Here is a 20,032-nt window from a genome sequence, read left to right on the forward strand (position 1 = left end):
TAAGTGTGGGCTTTGCACTTGATAACAGCCACTCTGTCAGGTTCCTGTATCGCTGTTAGAAGTCTTTTGATGTGGGTCGCATGCGCCACGGGTGTGCCAGCTGCCGTCATGAAATTTCTGAGGCGCCATAGGGCCCCGAAATCATGCACTACTCCAAAGGCATACCTAGAATCTGTATAAATATTGGCTGACCTACCCTTAGCTAATTCACACGCTCTGGTTAGGGCGACCAGCTCAGCAACTTGTGCTGAGTGCGGTGGGCCCAGGGGTTCAGCTTCTATGATACCTTTGTCATCTACGACTGCGTATCCAGTACACAAGTCTCCCGAATCCGTCTGTCTGTGGCAACTACCGTCAGTGTAAAAAATAAAATCTACGCCTTCCAGTGGGTTGTCACTAATGTCAGGTCTTGCAGTGAAAGTTTGGTTCAGATATTCCATACAATCATGTGTGTCAGTGTTTGTACTAAATCCTCCTTCACCATCACTCTCATCCTCCACCCTTTGTGCCTGTCCAGGCACACCTGGGAGATACGTTGCAGGATTTAGTGCGCTGCATCTCTTTATGGTGATGTTTACAGGGGCCATTAGTGCTAATTCCCACCTTGTAAACCGTGCTGATGAGACATGTCTGGTTTGGGCAGAATTCAGTAAGGCTGATACTGCATGAGGTGTATGGATGGTCAGGTTGTGTCCTAACACTACATCATCGCTTTTACTCACTAGCAATGCTATGGCTGCAACACTTCGCAAGCATGTGGGGAGAGACCGTGCTACGGTGTCCAACTGTGCACTGTAGTAAGCTACCGGCCTGCTGGCATCACCATGTCTCTGGGTTAAAACACCTGCCGCACACCCAGCACTCTCTGTACCGTACAATTCAAAGGGTTTCCCATAATCTGGCATACCTAATGCAGGTGCCTGTGATAGGCACTGTTTGAGTCTCTCAAATGCCAGTTCGGACTCATCTGTGTGCGAAATCCGATCTGGTTTGTTTGAAGAGACCATTTCTTGCAAAGGCTACACCAGTATGGATAACCCTGGGATCCAGTTTCGGCAGTACCCACACATTCCTAGGAAAGTGCGGATCTGTTGCTGGGTTTGTGGCAGAGTCATGTCGCGAATTGCCTGTATTCTATCAGCGGTGAGGTGTCTCAGTCCTTGTGTTAAGCAATGCCCCAAATATTTCACCTTGGTCTGGCACAACTGTAACTTATCCTTTGAAACCTTGTGTCCCATATTAGAAAGGTGAAACAGAAGCTGTTTCGTGTCTTTCAAGGACGATTTGAGTGAATCAGAACACAGCAGTAAGTCATCTACATACTGTATTAATACTGATCCGCTCTCAGGTTGAAAGGATTGTAAACAGTCATGCAAAGCCTGGGAGAAAATACTTGGGCTGTCAATGAAACCTTGGGGTAAGCGAGTCCAGGTGTACTGTACTCCTCTGTATGTAAATGCAAACAAGTATTGGCTGTCAGGGTGCAGAGGGACCGAAAGAAAGCAGAACAGAGGTCAATGACAGTGAAAAACTTCGCAGTAGGGGGAATTTGCATGAGGATGACAGCTGGATTTGGCACTACAGGGAATTGGCTCTCAACTATCTTGTTTATCCCCCTTAGATCCTGCACTAGCCTGTAACCCCTCTCCCCACTCTTTTTCACAGGGAAGATGGTACTATTGGCAGTGCTGGACGTCCTAACTAGGATGCCCTGTTGTAGCAAGCGCTCTATGACTGGGTACACTCCTAATTCCACCTCTGGCTTCAGAGGATACTGTGGGATTTTTGGAGCTATCCTACCATCTTTTACTTGAACTACTACAGGAGCTACGTTTGCCATCAATCCAGTGTCTTGTCCATCTTTGGTCCAGAGGGATTCCGGTATCTGGGAGATCATTTCCTCTACCTTGGATGGACACCTGTCTATAACAGCAGTGTGTGACATTAACCTTTGTGGAGTGTCTAACATATCCTGCACTTCCTGAACATGATTCTCGGGTATATCTAAGAAGACACCCTCAGGAGTACAGTATATGACACACCTCATCTTACACAATAAATCTCTCCCAAGTAGATTAGTCGGAGCCGATGCAGCTAGCAAAAAGGAGTGCTTGGTCTGCAAAGGCCCTATTGTAATCTCTGCTGGTCTAGTTAAAGGGTAGTGTTGCACTACTCCTGTTACCCCCATTGCTGAAATTGTTTTACCCGTTGTTTTCATACCTACCGTTGAATTTAACACTGACCTGGCCGCCCCTGTATCTACAAGGAAAGGTAGTGATCTACCAGCTACGTCAACTGTAACCTCGGGTTCACTTCCAAGGCTAGCAATCAACTTCACTGGCTGCAAACTACAGGTGTGGCCTAACCCCTATTGTATGTTGTGACCCTCCCGCAGCGCGCTGGCAGCTACAATATGTGAGGGGGGTAGCTGAGAATTCCCAGAGGTCTGCCAGTCCTTCCTAGGTGGGTACCTCCTTGTTTCCCCTGCATGTGGCTCGTAATTCCTCCTATGCGGTCCCTGATCCCAATTACGTGTGTCATACTGTGAGTCATGTTCTGGTCTAGGGGGTCGATATACCTTATGTGGGTCTTTAAAATTACAGTTCCGTGCGTAATTCCTTCCCTCTGACATTTATAACATTTTACCACATACGACTTACCATCAGGGGTCTGGGGTTTAGGCTGATGTGGCTTCGTTGTCAGGGCTTTTATACTTACTGTCATCAGCTTATCCCCCTGTGACTCCCTGTGCCTAATGATGTTCCGATCATGCTCATTAGAGGACTCTCTTAATGCAGCCACCGAGATACCTCTCCAATTTGGTTGAGTGGTTTGTACTCTTGTTCTCAACGTTTCTTTTAAACCGTCCATTAATACGGATACAGCTACCTCCCTATGATGTACATTTTCCTTAATATCCTCGACCCCAGTGTATCTAGCCATTTCCTGCAGTGCTCAATGGAAATATTCAGAAGCAGCTTCACCTTCTTTTTGTCTAATGGAGAAGATTTTATACCACTTGACAACAGTTGGGAAATATACTCCTAATTGCAGATTGATCTGTCGTACATTCTCCTGAGTGTATTCATCAGTGAGAGGTACCTCTGCGTCTAATTTACAATCAGCAATGAATTTCACAGGGTCAATATTGGAGGGCAAACATGCCCGTAGCACTGTCCGCCAATCTTTGTTTGTGGGTTCGGTGGCGTTACCTAGTTCTCTAATAAATCTCTGACATGCGGCTAGATCCTTCCTGGGATCGGGAAATTCAGACATAATTGTTCTTAATTCTGTCCGGGACCAGGGACAATGCATAGCAATGTTCCTGACGGGAGTGATTCCCTGAGCGTCAGTCTTCCCATTGGGGACTGCGATCACCCTGACAGGATTTAGTTCAATTACATCATTCTGGGTTGCTTCTACAATGTGAGGTGCAATTGACTCTGCATAATGTACTGTACCGTACTTACCTGTGGACACGACCTCACCTGTCCCTCCGCTAGGGGCCTTTGCTACTGCTCTTACTGGTTGGGCCGTGCCCACTTGTGTGTCTTGTATGGTGGCTGCTAGAGAGAGTGCCGATATCGTGCTGGGCTCATCTTCTTGGTCGCAGTCCTGAGGGAAGTTTAAGATGGGATACAACTTGCACGGGTTAGCATTAATACATTTATCAAGTTCACTCTTATCATATATTAGTATGCCATTCTCTGTAGCCACTTTCTCTCCTGTAATGTATGGTGGTGGTGGTGCTGTTGCTATCAGTTTCCTGCTAGGGTTGGAACCAGCTGTTAGAGCTAATCCCCTTTGCATATCACCCTCCTGTTGCCATAAATGTAAACAATCATTATGTCTAATCCTTTGTTTTCTGGATCTTATTAGACATATCCTTCTTCTTAAATTTTGCAACACCTCTGGACTAAAACTGCCTACCTTAGGGAATGGTTCCCTATCTTCCGCAGTCATACGTTCACATTCATTGCATAAAACCTCTGCGTGTGATCCATATTTCTCACACATTATGTACCTCGCCGACTCTTTGGGCCGCGGAATATCAACCTGAACCCTGGTTGATCGTCCCTTACTTGAGCAACTGGCCCCCATTGTTTGCAGGTATTGCCTTCTCAGCTAATTACTACAAAAACCAAAATACTCAGTGGTAAGGCGACGGTGAAAGTTCTCAGAGCGCTCTCACCCACTCACGCCCACGTTGGCCAATACACCTAAGCACTGTCCTCAGCACCGGTCATACCCAACCTAGGGCCCTATGTAACCTCTATTTACTGAGAGTGTGTGGGAGTGACTTACCCTTCCCAGTAAATATTGGTCGTTGGAGAAATCCTGAGTGACCAGCGAAACTCCCTTAAAATAAAAAAACTGTTACACAAATCACGTTGCGTGTGCTACAATTAGCGTCTATGATCCAGGGATTTTACGCAAATGGCGTAATGGGTATCAAGTTGAACTAACTGTTGCACAAACTAACGCACGGTACAATTGCACGGCGTATAAGTAACTGTTACTTATCCGCTATACGACCAATGGAATCGTTTTTCAGGCTGCGAAACCTCAGCCGGAGCTTTACAGAACAGGCCTATATGGGTACTACGCTAACCCCCGGGGCTGCGCTCTCACCGCTGACCTTTCAGGCCACGGTATTCAGAGCTTCGCTTGACTTTGTCAGCGGATTTCTGACTTCGCTGACCTCTTGGTCAGCTGTTATACTAATTGCTCCTTTGTACTCTAATCAATGTTAACGTGAGAAAGCCACTCCCACGCCACCAAGTGTCCACTCACCTGATGTGGTCTCCTACGGGATCCCGAATTCTCTGGGTCCACAAAACCTTTATTGTTTGCACACTCACGCTCGTTCACTCATATACACTGTTTTTTTTCTGTACAGAAAATTAACTTTCATTCAGATAAAACAGCCTTAGTCCCAGAGGTGACACAGTAAGAGAAGGTTCTTTTAAGCTAAATATTGGAAACTGAACAAATTTGTGCTATTATCGCGTGGCTACCGTCTCGCCTAAACTGAAACAATGCTATTGTGTGATTTGTATTTAGTGGGCGTACCTGTACGCACGTTGCGTAAACACGCCACGTGTGTAGGCCTTTACGTTGCGTACGCAGTCCCGAACGTTTTCCGAGACACGTGTACAAAGGCCGTACGTCCGCAGTACTACAAATCCCACACTTCTATAAATGTAAGCGATATTTAACTATAATCACTTACTTAACACACACACAGTTTCCACTGTATAAACCTTTACAACTAGGCCAGGCTGCGTGTACGTTTTACACTTACTCCCTTAAATATTAACTCTATATGTTAACTAAATAGCAACAAATTTTCCAGTACAGGTCAAAATACATTTAGTAATCAGTGATTATGGCAATGGTGTGAGCAGATATGCAAAGTACAAAATACCGGTGTGTTGCGTGCGCATTTGGCGCCAAAACAGAAATTTACAGATTTTAAAAAGAAAAATAGCTTTTGCGTTCTTACCTTACGGATCCCTCCAGCATCCCTTCAAACCATGCAGGGCAGACGCTTATCTAATCAGCACTTATTATATCCCCTGACCAAGAGAAGGTTTACAGGGAGATACCCTTCCGCCCTTTGCTGATACATAAAGTCTGCGAAAACTCTGCTAGGCTGCGGGTATGAGAAGGAACCGGACGAGCTCCCAATTGATAATGTTGATATTATCTTAGACCGCAAAGCTATACCTCTAAATACACTTTTACCGTAGAGCCGCTATGGCCGCTAGACTGCATGCACGTGCTACGCACTTTGTACGCTATTTACGTACAGAGTCCTGCACGTGGTATGCACTTGGCGTACACACGCCGCGCTGAGTGTACGGAGTACACACAGCGAGCGCACACACAATTGATAACCTTTAAACCTTGTTAATGATACAATGTAATGATATGCTTACACTTAAAACCCTTAACAGTAAAGTACTGTAATGATGTAATACCTTTAAACCTTAAGTAGCGCTGGCGATACAAAGTACTCGCAGTGCGTACACCTTATCAATGCTATACACCTTATACAGATAAATCTACTTTAAAAGCCCATGCAGGAAAGTGAAAACACAACACTGATTTGTATTTGCAACCACAGGGTTCTAAGGCCTCAGTGGATTAATTCCAAAAGGTAAAAACAATACAAATCATACACTACAGGCTAACATGTAAATCTAAACAGAACAATGGCTACAGAGAATATACATACGTGAGAATGTTCGCAAGCGCAACCCGGCTCGGTCCTCCGCTGGTCATACAGATAGCGTTTAGAGTCTTCTGACCGGCCAGGCAACAATGGTCCTTTTATACACAACATGCATACACAATACAATGGTCACTGTAATCTCATTGTCCATTGGACACAGGGATGTGGCTCTACATTACAGAAAAGGTCATAGGTGGATTTGAATAGGTGGGCGATGTCTTTCCCCAACTGCTCTTGTGGGTGGTATCCTCTGGATTCCTGCCGCATACATAAAATACAGTAAATACAGTTAATGTTCATATTCTACTTTTGTACATAACTATACGCAGGAACAAGCGATCTTTCTCTAACTAACACCGGAATGTTACCCTCAAAATACCCTACAGCTGGATACTAGACATCACCTTCCAACCTTTATCTGACCCTTCCTATCATGCAAAGGCGAATCTCTCTGTCCAGGAACTGTTTAAACTATCAATACTCGCTGACATGGTCAAGGGGAACTATATCTAAAATGTACGCTATATGGGTTAAATATGTAATGTTCTAATAACACGCTACACGCTCACAAACTCTACCGTAAATGCGCATACCACGCGCTAAGGCGCATGGCCGTGAAAGCTCCGTTACGCAAATTGCGGATATGCGCACGCACGGCAGAGCGAGTGCACGCGCAGCGGGCATGTGCATGGGGTTAGTACAAGGCATATTTATTACAATATTTTTCGACTTTGACACCACGGATGCAAGTCTCCGGAGCTGGGGCGCAGTCACTCAGGGGGAAACCTTCCAAGGAAAGTGGTCAAGCCTGGAATCCGGTCTTCCAATAAACATTCTAGAACTAAGAGCTGTCTATAACAATCTTCTCCAGCCGGCCCATCTTCTGCGAGATCGAGCCATTCAAGTGCAGTCGGACAATGTAACGACGGTGGCCTACATAAACCAACAGGGCGGAACGAAGAGCAGAGATGCAATGTCAGAGGTAACAAGGATCATCCTCTGGGCATAAAAGCATGCGGTGGCGCTGTCAGCAATCTTCATTCCGGGAGTAGACAACTGGGAAGTGGACTTCCTCAGCAGACACGATCTCCATCCAGGAGAGTGGGAACTCCATCCGGAGGTATTTACAGAGGTGACAAATCTTTGGGGAGTTCTTCAAATCGACATGATGGCCCCCCACCTCAACAAGAAGCTCCATGTCGAGAGACCCACAAGCAGTGGCGGTGGACGCCCTGGTAACTCCGTGGGTCATCCAGTCCATGTACGTGTTTCCTCCACTTCCACTCATCCCAAGGGTTCTAACGCTCATAAGGAGAACAAAAGTTCAGGCAATCCTCATTGCCCCGGACTGGCCAAGAAGGACTTGGTACGCAGATCTTCTGGATCTGCTGTTGGAAGATCCGAGGCCTCTTCCTCTTCGGGAGGACCTTCTGCAACAAGGGCCATTCACTTATCAAGACTTACCATGGCTACGTTGAACGCCTGATACTAGCTCGGAAGGGCATTCCGAACAAAGTCATTACTACCCTGATACGGGCTAGGAAAGGAGTAACATCTATACAGTACCATCTCACTTGGTGTGAATCCAAGAAGTTTCCTACCGTGGAGTTTCAACTGGGATGGTTTCTCCTCTTCCTGCAAGCAGGTGTGGATATGGGCCTAAGGTTGGGATCCGTAAAGGTCCAGATTTCAGCCTTATCCATTTTCTTCCAGAAACAGCTGGCTTCCCTCCCTGAGGTTCAGACTTTTTTGAAAGGGGTTCTGCACATCCAGCCTCCCTTTGTGCCGCCTACGGCGCCCTGGGATCTTAACGTGGTGTTACAGTTTCTCCAATCGGATTGGTTCGAGCCTCTTCAGTTGGTTGAAGTCAAGTTTTTCACGTGGAAGGCAGTCACTTTGTTGGCCTTAGCTTCTGCTCGACGTGTGTCGGAGTTGGATGCTTTCTCTTGTAAAAGCCCCTATTTGATCTTCCATGAGGATAGAGCTGAGCTTCGGACGCGTCAGCAGTTCTTTCCGAAGGTTGTGTCGGCTTTTCATATCAACCAACCTTTTTTGGTGCCAGTTGCTACTGACTCCTCAATTCCATCAAAGTCCTTGGATGTTGTGAGGGCTCTAAAAATCTATGTGAAGAGGAATGCTCGTCACCGAAAATCGGACTCTGTTTGTCCTGTATGATCCCAAGAAACTTGGGTGTCCTGCTTCTAAGCAGACAATCTCTCGCTGGATCAGGTTCACTATCCAGCATGCATATTCTATGGCAGGCCAGCCGTGTCCAAAATCTGTTAAGGCCCACTCTACTCGTAAGGTGGGTTCTTCCGGGGCGGCTGCCCGGGGTGTCTCGGCTTTACAGCTTTGCCGAGCAGCTACTTGGTCTGGGTCAAACACATTTGCTAAGTTCTACAGGTTCGATACTTTGGCCTCTGAAGACCTTAAGTTTGGTCAATCAGTTCTGCAGGAGCCTCCGTGCTCTCCCTCCCGTTCTGGGAGCTTTGGTACATCCCCATGGTACTAATGTGGACCCCAGCATCCTCTAGGACGTAAGAGAAAATAGGATTTTAATTACCTACCGGTAAATCCTTTTCTCGTAGTCCGTAGAGGATGCTGGGCACCCGCCCAGCGCTTCGTTATCCTGTAGTGATTTATTGGTTCAGTACTGCTTTGTTCTTGGTTAAGTACTGTTTTGTTTCTTGGTTAAGTAATCTTGTTCAGCCGTTGCTGATTTTTCAAACTGGTTAGCTTGGTTTGCCTTGTATGTGTGAGCTGGTATGAATCTCTCCACTATCTGTGTAAAATCCTTCTCTCGAAGTTGTCCGTCTCCTCGGGCACAGTTCCTATACTGAGTCTGGTAGGAGGGGCATAGAGGGAGGAGCCAGCCCACACTCTTAAACTCTTAAAGTGCCAGTGGCTCCTAGTGGACCCGTCTATACCCCATGGTACTAATGTGGACCTCAGCATCCTCTACGGACTACGAGAAAAGGATTTACCATTAGGTAATTATAATGCTTTTTTTTTTTTTTTTAATCAATCGGAATCTTCTTTCCTGCAGTAGACTACATGGGAATGTTGCAGTAATTCGAATAACCATCTGTAAATAAATATAAAAACTGTATGAGAACCCCTATTTAGTTACTTTACGTCCTTCTAAGGGAGTGTGAGGTTGATACCTTGTGACCTTGCTACTGGTAATTGCTATCTGATAAATGCTGCTGTTTTAGTAGAGCGGAGCAGGAGGGGGCAACCCAGCATTGCCAGGCCTCGTAGCAGCTGCACCCCCTATAGTTACATGCCCCTGGCCTTCTACTGAATAATTTGCACATAAAGGAAACCTTGATGGTGTCAAATATTGGTATCCATTGGTGTATCTAGACTGAATGCAGGGTGTGTGGTCAACAAGGGCCCCTGAGTTCAGGGGGATCCCATACCGCACGCCCTAAACCCATTGAATATGCTTACCCTGCGGCTGCTGTTGATGAACTCTTCGTTTAGAAATGCACATATGCAATAAGAAATCACTGGGATAATGGCGCCAGCACCATTTTTCTGTAGATATGCACATGGGTAAGAGGGAAATCACTGGGATAATGGTGTCAACGCCATTTTCCTGTAGATAATGCACACATGGGGTTATTCAGGTTGCATCGCTAAGCGATTCGACCGCAATAGCCCCGTTGGTGGCGCTAGTGTGCACGTGCAGGTCCTGTGCGTGGGCACAGGGCCAATGCGATTGGATCTCATTGGCTGCAAACTCATCTGCCTGATTCACAGGCAGGCAGAGGCGTTCGCAGGGTGGGCAGGGGCGGCGACGGACCATTGTGGGGAGGGCTGGGTGACGTCACAGTCAGATTCTGCTTTGTAGCGGAATCTGCAATCTGTGCTGAATAACCCCCAGTGTGCAATAGAGAAACCACTGGGATAATGGCGTTGGTACCATTTTCCCTGAGATTTGCACAGTGGGCTCTGGCACTCAGATTGTTAATGTCGTTTTCCACCTTCACATGAATTACGTTATCAACAGAACATTTTTTATTTTTATTTTTATCTCAAAGCGACTTTGAAAGAAACAATCAGTAAATATGAAGAAATGACTACTTTATTACTGGCGCACTGTGCTTATGGCTGGCCTGATCTACTTTCCTGTTTACACACCTCTTGTTTGTAGATGACATTGAAGATGACTTACTGACAGTGGATATTTCCCAGATCCCAGATCTCCTCCCCAGGAGTAAGGTGCAGGTTGAAGGGAAATCTATTGATTTGCAGCAAGCAGTGGTAAGTGGCAGACACGTGGACAGATGTTGCTGCGTCATGTATAAGTGAGTGTAGCTGTGTGAGAGGAATACCTGATAAATAAAGGTTGTAGTAGTTTAGATGGTACATGATAAGAGAATAGATGCATTCTGGCTGCATCTTGGGTAGAGTAGCCTGTATACTATGCTGTATGCTTGTTGCACCTCATGGGCCAGCAGCTAGGCTGTCAGTAAGGACACTAGAAGCGCATTAGCAGGCGGTGACTATTAGATGTATAATGGTACAACCTAGCAGTTGAACAGGTGTATTCATTCTCACTGACACATTATAAAAGACCCACAGGTGGAGCAAATTATTTCACTTGCAATCCTGTGAGGTGACCTGAAAAACGTGAACTGTTGGGGGTATTTGGGGACCGAGGTTGAGAACCACCTCATTAGAGTACATTGTGAGGGCTCTGCCCCTGGCTAACACCCTCCTGTATCCCTCTCCTCTGATATGGACGTTCTCTGCTGCAGGAACTGAAGAAACTACTCTTCGGCTCGCCGCTCTTTTGTTTCAGCGAGGAGTGGAGGACTCAGAGCTTCACATTCAGTAATACCAGCTCCCTGAAGTACGGCTTTGTGCAGAAAAAGGTGACTATGTACCTCATCATTCTGTATGCGCTACAACCTATTTGTGGACCATTACTAAAAGAAAAATGTGTCAGTAACTGATGTCTGCTCTGGTAGGTCTGGAACACACTTGCATTTATTTAGTTTTTGCATTTAAAAATGCTAGTAAATGTCAGATGCACATGTGCGTGACATGCAGTTGTTCCTAGTGTTTTCCCAGCATTTGAGGCTCATGGTACATTTACCTAGTTGTTTACCCAAATGCAAGTGAAAAGTGACTTGATTAAGCATTGGTTTAGGAGCATATCGGAAGAGTGATACAATTGCTTAATAAAATGCTTCCATTTTAATCCAGGCTTTACACCAGCGTTCTGCAACCAGGTGCATTTCAAAGGCCATATGTGGCCGTCTAACCATCGACCCACACATTTCTCTTACCTCCATAATACCAAAAACCTGATCTTACCACAAAATGGGTCATTCTGTGGTAAAAAGCAGGTCTGAGGGGCATGTGGGGTCATTTTGTGGTAAGAGCAGGTCTGAGGGGCACGTGGGGTCATTTTGTGGTAAGAGCAGGTCTGAGGGGTACGTGGGGCCATTTTGTGATAAGAGCAGGTCTGAGGGACCTCATGCCCCTCAGACCTGCTCTTATCACAAAATGGCCCCACGTACCCCTCAGACCTGCTCTTACCACAAAATGACCCCACATGCCCCTCAGACCTGCTTTTTACCACAGAATGACCCCACATGCCCCTCAGATCTGCCTTTACCACAAAATGGTCCCACATGCCCCTCAGACCTGCCTTTACCACAAAATGGTCCCACATGCCCCTCAGACCTGCTCTTACCACAAAATGGCCCCACATGCCCCTCAGGCCTGCTCTTACCACAAAATGACCCCACATGCACCTCAGACCTGCTTTCTCTATCGTCCTAAGTGGATGCTGGGGTTCCTGAAAGGACCATGGGGAATAGCGGCTCCGCAGGAGACAGGGCACAAAAAAGTAAAGCTTTACTAGGTCAGGTGGTGTGCACTGGCTCCTCCCCCCATGACCCTCCTCCAGACTCCAGTTAGATTTTGTGCCCGAACGAGAAGGGTGCAATCTAGGTGGCTCTCCTAAAGAGCTGCTTAGAGAAAGTTTAGTTTAGGTTTTTTTCTTTACAGTGAGTCCTGCTGGCAACAGGATCACTGCAACGTGGGACTTAGGGGGAAAGTAGTAAACTCACCTGCATGCAGAGTGGATTTGCTGCTTGGCTACTGGACACCATTAGCTCCAGAGGGATCGAACACAGGCCCAGCCGTGGAGTCCGGTCCCGGAGCCGCGCCGCCGACCCCCTTGCAGATGCTGAAGCGTGAAGAGGTCCGGAAACCGGCGGCTGAAGACTCCTCAGTCTTCATAAGGTAGCGCACAGCACTGCAGCTGTGCGCCATTTTCCTCTCAGCACACTTCACTGGGCAGTCACTGAGGGTGCAGAGCGCTGGGGGGGGGCGCTCTGAGAGGCAAATATAAACCTTATACAAGGCTAAAAATACCTCACATATAGCCCATAGGGGCTATATGGAGATATTTAACCCCTGCCTGACTGGAAAAATAGCGGGAGAAGAACCCGCCGAAAAAGGGGCGGGGCCTATCTCCTCAGCACACGGCGCCATTTTCTGTCACAGCTCCGCTGGTCAGAACGGCTCCCAGGTCTCTCCCCTGCACTGCACTACAGAAACAGGGTAAAACAGAGAGGGGGGGCACATTAATGGCTATATATATATATATATTTCTCTATCGTCCTAAGTGGATGCTGGGGTTCCTGAAAGGACCATGGGGAATAGCGGCTCCGCAGGAGACAGGGCACAAAAAAGTAAAGCTTTACTAGGTCAGGTGGTGTGCACTGGCTCCTCCCCCTATGACCCTCCTCCAGACTCCAGTTAGATTTTGTGCCCGAACGAGAAGGGTGCAATCTAGGTGGCTCTCCTAAAGAGCTGCTTAGAGAAAGTTTAGTTTAGGTTTTTTTCTTTACAGTGAGTCCTGCTGGCAACAGGATCACTGCAACGTGGGACTTAGGGGGAAAGTAGTAAACTCACCTGCATGCAGAGTGGATTTGCTGCTTGGCTACTGGACACCATTAGCTCCAGAGGGATCGAACACAGGCCCAGCCGTGGAGTCCGGTCCCGGAGCCGCGCCGCCGACCCCCTTGCAGATGCTGAAGCGTGAAGAGGTCCGGAAACCGGCGGCTGAAGACTCCTCAGTCTTCATAAGGTAGCGCACAGCACTGCAGCTGTGCGCCATTTTCCTCTCAGCACACTTCACTGGGCAGTCACTGAGGGTGCAGAGCGCTGGGGGGGGGCGCTCTGAGAGGCAAATATAAACCTTATACAAGGCTAAAAATACCTCACATATAGCCCATAGGGGCTATATGGAGATATTTAACCCCTGCCTGACTGGAAAAATAGCGGGAGAAGAACCCGCCGAAAAAGGGGCGGGGCCTATCTCCTCAGCACACGGCGCCATTTTCTGTCACAGCTCCGCTGGTCAGAACGGCTCCCAGGTCTCTCCCCTGCACTGCACTACAGAAACAGGGTAAAACAGAGAGGGGGGGCACATTAATGGCTATATATATATATATTAAAGCAGCTATAAGGGAGCACTTAATATAAGGATATCCCTTGTATATATAGCGCTTTGTGGTGTGTGCTGGCAGACTCTCCCTCTGTCTCCCCAAAAGGGCTAGTGGGTCCTGTCTTCATTAGAGCATTCCCTGTGAGTTTGCGGTGTGTGTCGGTACGTGGTGTCGACATGTATGAGGACGATATTGGTGTGGAGGCGGAGCAATTGCCAAATATGCAGATGTCACCCCCCAGGGGGTCGACACCAGAATGGATGCCTTTATTTGTGGAATTACGTGATGGTTTATCTTCCCTTAAACAGTCAGTTGAGGACATGAGGCGGCCGGACAATCAATTAATGCCTGTCCAGGCGCCTCAAACACCGTCAGGGGCTGTAAAACGCCCTTTGCCTCAGTCGGTCGACACAGACCCAGACACGGGCACTGATTCCAGTGACGACGGTAGAAATTCAAACGTATTTTCCAGTAGGGCCACACGTTATATGATTTTGGCAATGAAGGAGACGTTACATTTAGCTGATACTACAGATACCGTAAAACAGGGTATTATGTATGGTGTGAAAAAACTACAAACAGTTTTTCCTGAATCAGAAGAATTAAATGACGTGTGTGATGAAGCGTGGGTTGCTCCTGATAAAAAGTTGATAATTTCAAAAAAGTTATTGGCATTATACCCTTTCCCGCCAGAGGTTAGGGCGCGCTGGGAAACACCCCCTAAGGTGGACAAGGCGCTCACACGCTTATCCAAACAAGTGGCGTTACCCTCTCCTGAGACGGCCGCACTTAAGGATCCATCAGATAGAAAGATGGAAGTTATTCAAAAGAATATATACACACATGCAGGTGTTATACTACGACCAGCTATAGCAACTGCCTGGATGTGCAGTGCTGGAGTAGTTTGGTCAGAATCCCTGATTGAAAATATTGATACCCTAGATAGGGACAATGTTTTACTGTCGTTAGAACAAATAAAGGATGCATTTATCTATATGCGTGATGCACAGAGGGATATTTGCACACTGGCATCTCGGGTGAGTGCTATGTCCATTTCAGCCAGAAGAGCCTTATGGACACGACAGTGGACAGGCGATGCGGATTCAAAACGTCACATGGAGGTTTTGCCGTATAAAGGGGAGGAGTTATTTGGAGTTGGTCTATCAGACTTGGTGGCCACGGCTACTGCCGGGAAATCCACTTTTTTACCTCAAGTCACTCCCCAACAGAGAAAGGCACCGACCTTTCAACCGCAGCCTTTTCGCTCCTACAAAAATAAGAGAGCAAAGGGCTTGTCGTACCTGCCACGAGGCAGAGGAAGAGGGAAGAGACACCAACAGGCAGCTCCTTCCCAGGAACAGAAGCCCTCCCCGGCTCCTGCAAAAACCTCAGCATGACGCTGGGGCCTCTCAAGCGGACTCGGGGACAGTGGGGGGCCGTCTCAAAAATTACAGCGCGCAGTGGGCTCACTCGCAGGTAGACCCCTGGATCCTGCAGATAATATCTCAGGGGTACAGGTTGGAATTAGAGACGGATCCTCCTCATCGTTTCCTGAAGTCTGCCTTACCAACCGTCTCTTCCGAAAGGGAGAGGGTGTTGGAAGCCATTCACAAGCTGTACGCTCAGCAGGTGATAGTCAAAGTACCCCTATTACAACAAGGAAAGGGGTATTATTCCACTCTATTTGTGGTACCGAAGCCGGATGGCTCGGTAAGGCCTATTCTAAATCTGAAGTCCTTGAACCTCTACATAAAAAAGTTCAAGTTCAAGATGGAGTCACTCAGAGCAGTGATAGCGAACCTGGAAGAAGGGGACTTTATGGTATCCTTGGACATCAAGGATGCGTATCTACACGTTCCGATTTACCCCGCACACCAGGGGTACCTCAGGTTCATTGTTCAAAACTGTCCCTATCAGTTTCAGACGCTGCCGTTCGGATTGTCCACGGCGCCTCGGGTCTTTACCAAGGTAATGGCCGAGATGATGATTCTTCTTCGAAGAAAAGGCGTATTAGTTATCCCATACTTGGACGATCTCCTAATAAGGGCAAGGTCCAGAGAACAGCTGGAGACAGCTTTAGCACTATCTCAAGAGGTGCTAAGACAACACGGGTGGATTCTGAATATTCCAAAATCCCATTTAATCCCGACAACTCGTCTGCTGTTCCTAGGAATGATTCTGGACACGGTTCAGAAAAAGGTTTTCCTTCCAGAGGAAAAAGCCAAGGAGTTATCCGATCTGGTCAGGAACCTCCTAAAACCAGGAAAAGTGTCAGTACATCAATGCACAAGAGTCCTGGGAAAAATGGTGGCTTCTTACGAAGCAATTCCATTCGGCAGATTCCATGCAAGAATATTCCAAAGGGATCTGTTGGACAAATGGTCAGGGTCGCATCTGCAGATGCACCTGCGAATAACCCTGTCACCAAAGACAAGGGTGTCACTTCTGTGGTGGTTGCAGAAGGCTCACCTATTAGAAGGCCGCAGATTCGGCATTCAGGATTGGATCCTGGTGACCACGGACGCCAGCCTGAGAGGCTGGGGAGCAGTCACACAAGGAAGAAACTTCCAGGGAGTGTGGTCGAGCCTGGAAAAGTCTCTTCACATAAACATTCTGGAACTAAGAGCAATCTACAATGCTCTAAGCCAGGCGGAACTTCTCCTGCAAGGAAAGCCGGTGTTGATTCAGTCGGACAACATCACGGCGGTCGCCCATGTAAACAGGCAGGGCGGCACAAGAAGCAGGAGTGCAATGGCAGAAGCTGCCAAGATTCTTCGCTGGGCGGAGAATCACGTGATAGCACTGTCAGCAGTGTTCATCCCGGGCGTGGACAACTGGGAAGCAGACTTCCTCAGCAGACACGATCTTCATCCGGGAGAGTGGGGTCTACATCCAGAAGTCTTCAACATGTTAATAGACCGTTGGGAAAGACCAATTGTAGACATGATGGCGTCTCGCCTCAACAAGAAACTGGACAAATATTGCGCCAGGTCAAGAGATCCACAGGCAATAGCTGTGGACGCACTGGTAACTCCTTGGGTGTACCAGTCAGTGTATGTGTTTCCTCCTCTGCCGCTCATACCAAAGGTATTGAAGATCATACGGCAAAGAAGAGTAAGAACAATACTAGTGGTTCCGGATTGGCCGAGAAGGACTTGGTATCCGGAACTTCAAGAGATGCTCACGGACGAACCGTGGCCTCTACCTCTGAGAAGGGACCTGCTACAGCAGGGTCCCTGTCTTTTTCAAGACTTACCGCGGCTGCGTTTGACGGCATGGCGGTTGAACGCCAGATCCTAAAAGGGAAAGGCATTCCAGAAGAAGTCATTCCTACCTTGATTAAGGCACGGAAGGAAGTCACCGTGAAACATTATCACCGCATTTGGCGAAAATATGTAGCGTGGTGCGAGGATCGGAGGGTTCCGACGGAGGAATTCCAACTGGGTCGTTTCCTACATTTCCTGCAATCAGGATTATCTATGGGTCTCAAATTGGGATCCATTAAGGTTCAAATTTCGGCCCTGTCAATATTCTTCCAAAAAAGAATTGGCCTCTGTCCCTGAGGTCCAGACTTTTGTCAAGGGAGTACTGCATATACAGCCTCCTGTGGTGCCTCCGGTGGCACCGTGGGATCTAAATGTAGTTTTAGATTTCCTCAAATCCCATTGGTTTGAACCATTGAAAAAGGTGGATTTGAAATATCTCACATTGAAAGTGACTATGTTACTAGCCCTGGCCTCTGCCAGGAGAGTATCTGAATTGGCGGCTTTATCTTATAAAAGTCCTTATCTAATCTTCCATTCGGATAGGGCAGAACTGCGGACTCGTCCGCATTTTCTCCCTAAAGTGGTATCAGCATTTCATCTGAACCAACCTATTGTGGTGCCTGCGGCCACTAGCGACTTGGAGGACTCCAAGTTGTTGGACGTTGTCAGAGCCTTAAAAATATACATTGCAAGGACGGCTGGAGTCAGAAAATCTGACTCGCTGTTTATATTGTATGCACCCAACAAGTTGGGCGCACCTGCTTCTAAGCAGTCGATTGCTCGTTGGATTTGTAACACAATTCAACTTGCACATTCTGTGGCAGGCCTGCCACAGCCTAAAACTGTAAAAGCCCACTCCACAAGGAAGGTGGGCTCATCTTGGGCGGCTGCCCGAGGGGTCTCGGCATTACAACTCTGCCGAGCAGCTACGTGGTCGGGGGAGAACACGTTTGTAAAATTTTACAAATTTGATACCCTGGCAAAGGAGGACCTGGAGTTCTCTCATTCGGTGCTGCAGAGTCATCCGCACTCTCCCGCCCGTTTGGGAGCTTTGGTATAATCCCCATGGTCCTTTCAGGAACCCCAGCATCCACTTAGGACGATAGAGAAAATAAGAATTTACTTACCGATAATTCTATTTCTCGGAGTCCGTAGTGGATGCTGGGCGCCCATCCCAAGTGCGGATTATCTGCAATACTTGTACATAGTTATTGTTAACTAATTCGGGTTATTGTTAAGGAGCCATCTTTAAGAGGCCCTTTCTGTTGTCATACTGTTAACTGGGTTTAGATCACAAGTTGTACGGTGTGATTGGTGTGGCTGGTATGAGTCTTACCCGGGATTCAAAATGCCTCCCTTATTGTGTATGCTCGTCCGGGCACAGTACCTAACTGGAGTCTGGAGGAGGGTCATAGGGGGAGGAGCCAGTGCACACCACCTGACCTAGTAAAGCTTTACTTTTTTGTGCCCTGTCTCCTGCGGAGCCGCTATTCCCCATGGTCCTTTCAGGAACCCCAGCATCCACTACGGACTCCGAGAAATAGAATTATCGGTAAGTAAATTCTTATTTAAAGCAGCTATAAGGGAGCACTTAATATAAGGATATCCCTTGTATATATAGCGCTTTGTGGTGTGTGCTGGCAGACTCTCCCTCTGTCTCCCCAAAAGGGCTAGTGGGTCCTGTCTTCATTAGAGCATTCCCTGTGAGTTTGCGGTGTGTGTCGGTACGTGGTGTCGACATGTATGAGGACGATATTGGTGTGGAGGCGGAGCAATTGCCAAATATGCAGATGTCACCCCCCAGGGGGTCGACACCAGAATGGATGCCTTTATTTGTGGAATTACGTGATGGTTTATCTTCCCTTAAACAGTCAGTTGAGGACATGAGGCGGCCGGACAATCAATTAATGCCTGTCCAGGCGCCTCAAACACCGTCGGGGGCTGTAAAACGCCCTTTGCCTCAGTCGGTCGACACAGACCCAGACACGGGCACTGATTCCAGTGACGACGGTAGAAATTCAAACGTATTTTCCAGTAGGGCCACACGTTATATGATTTTGGCAATGAAGGAGACGTTACATTTAGCTGATACTACAGATACCGTAAAACAGGGTATTATGTATGGTGTGAAAAAACTACAAACAGTTTTTCCTGAATCAGAAGAATTAAATGACGTGTGTGATGAAGCGTGGGTTGCTCCTGATAAAAAGTTGATAATTTCAAAAAAGTTATTGGCATTATACCCTTTCCCGCCAGAGGTTAGGGCGCGCTGGGAAACACCCCCTAAGGTGGACAAGGCGCTCACACGCTTATCCAAACAAGTGGCGTTACCCTCTCCTGAGACGGCCGCACTTAAGGATCCATCAGATAGAAAGATGGAAGTTATTCAAAAGAATATATACACACATGCAGGTGTTATACTACGACCAGCTATAGCAACTGCCTGGATGTGCAGTGCTGGAGTAGTTTGGTCAGAATCCCTGATTGAAAATATTGATACCCTAGATAGGGACAATGTTTTACTGTCGTTAGAACAAATAAAGGATGCATTTATCTATATGCGTGATGCACAGAGGGATATTTGCACACTGGCATCTCGGATGAGTGCTATGTCCATTTCAGCCAGAAGAGCCTTATGGACACGACAGTGGACAGGCGATGCGGATTCAAAACGTCACATGGAGGTTTTGCCGTATAAAGGGGAGGAGTTATTTGGAGTTGGTCTATCAGACTTGGTGGCCACGGCTACTGCCGGGAAATCCACTTTTTTACCTCAAGTCACTCCCCAACAGAGAAAGGCACCGACCTTTCAACCGCAGCCTTTTCGCTCCTACAAAAATAAGAGAGCAAAGGGCTTGTCGTACCTGCCACGAGGCAGAGGAAGAGGGAAGAGACACCAACAGGCAGCTCCTTCCCAGGAACAGAAGCCCTCCCCGGCTCCTGCAAAAACCTCAGCATGACGCTGGGGCCTCTCAAGCGGACTCGGGGACAGTGGGGGGCCGTCTCAAAAATTACAGCGCGCAGTGGGCTCACTCGCAGGTAGACCCCTGGAT

The 20,032-nt window shown here is 47.6% G+C and overlaps 1 protein-coding gene across 2 annotated transcripts in view; it reads left to right on the forward strand.

The window, feature by feature from the left end:
- Positions 1 to 20,032, forward strand: part of MINDY4 (MINDY lysine 48 deubiquitinase 4) — a 379,811-nt gene that overhangs the window by 171,685 nt on the left and 188,094 nt on the right. For both annotated transcript variants that reach the window (XR_010177939.1, XM_063924327.1), the window contains exons 7-8: positions 10,398 to 10,507; positions 11,005 to 11,121. Coding sequence is in view for 1 of the 2 variants with exons in the window: in XM_063924327.1 (XP_063780397.1) it covers positions 10,398 to 10,507; positions 11,005 to 11,121 (227 nt within the window). In the remaining variant the exon portion in view is untranslated. The remainder of the gene's footprint in view (positions 1 to 10,397; positions 10,508 to 11,004; positions 11,122 to 20,032) is intronic.

Source organism: Pseudophryne corroboree, chromosome 5 (genome assembly GCF_028390025.1).
Source record: "Pseudophryne corroboree isolate aPseCor3 chromosome 5, aPseCor3.hap2, whole genome shotgun sequence".
In the NCBI taxonomy this organism is placed as follows: domain Eukaryota; kingdom Metazoa; phylum Chordata; class Amphibia; order Anura; family Myobatrachidae; genus Pseudophryne; species Pseudophryne corroboree.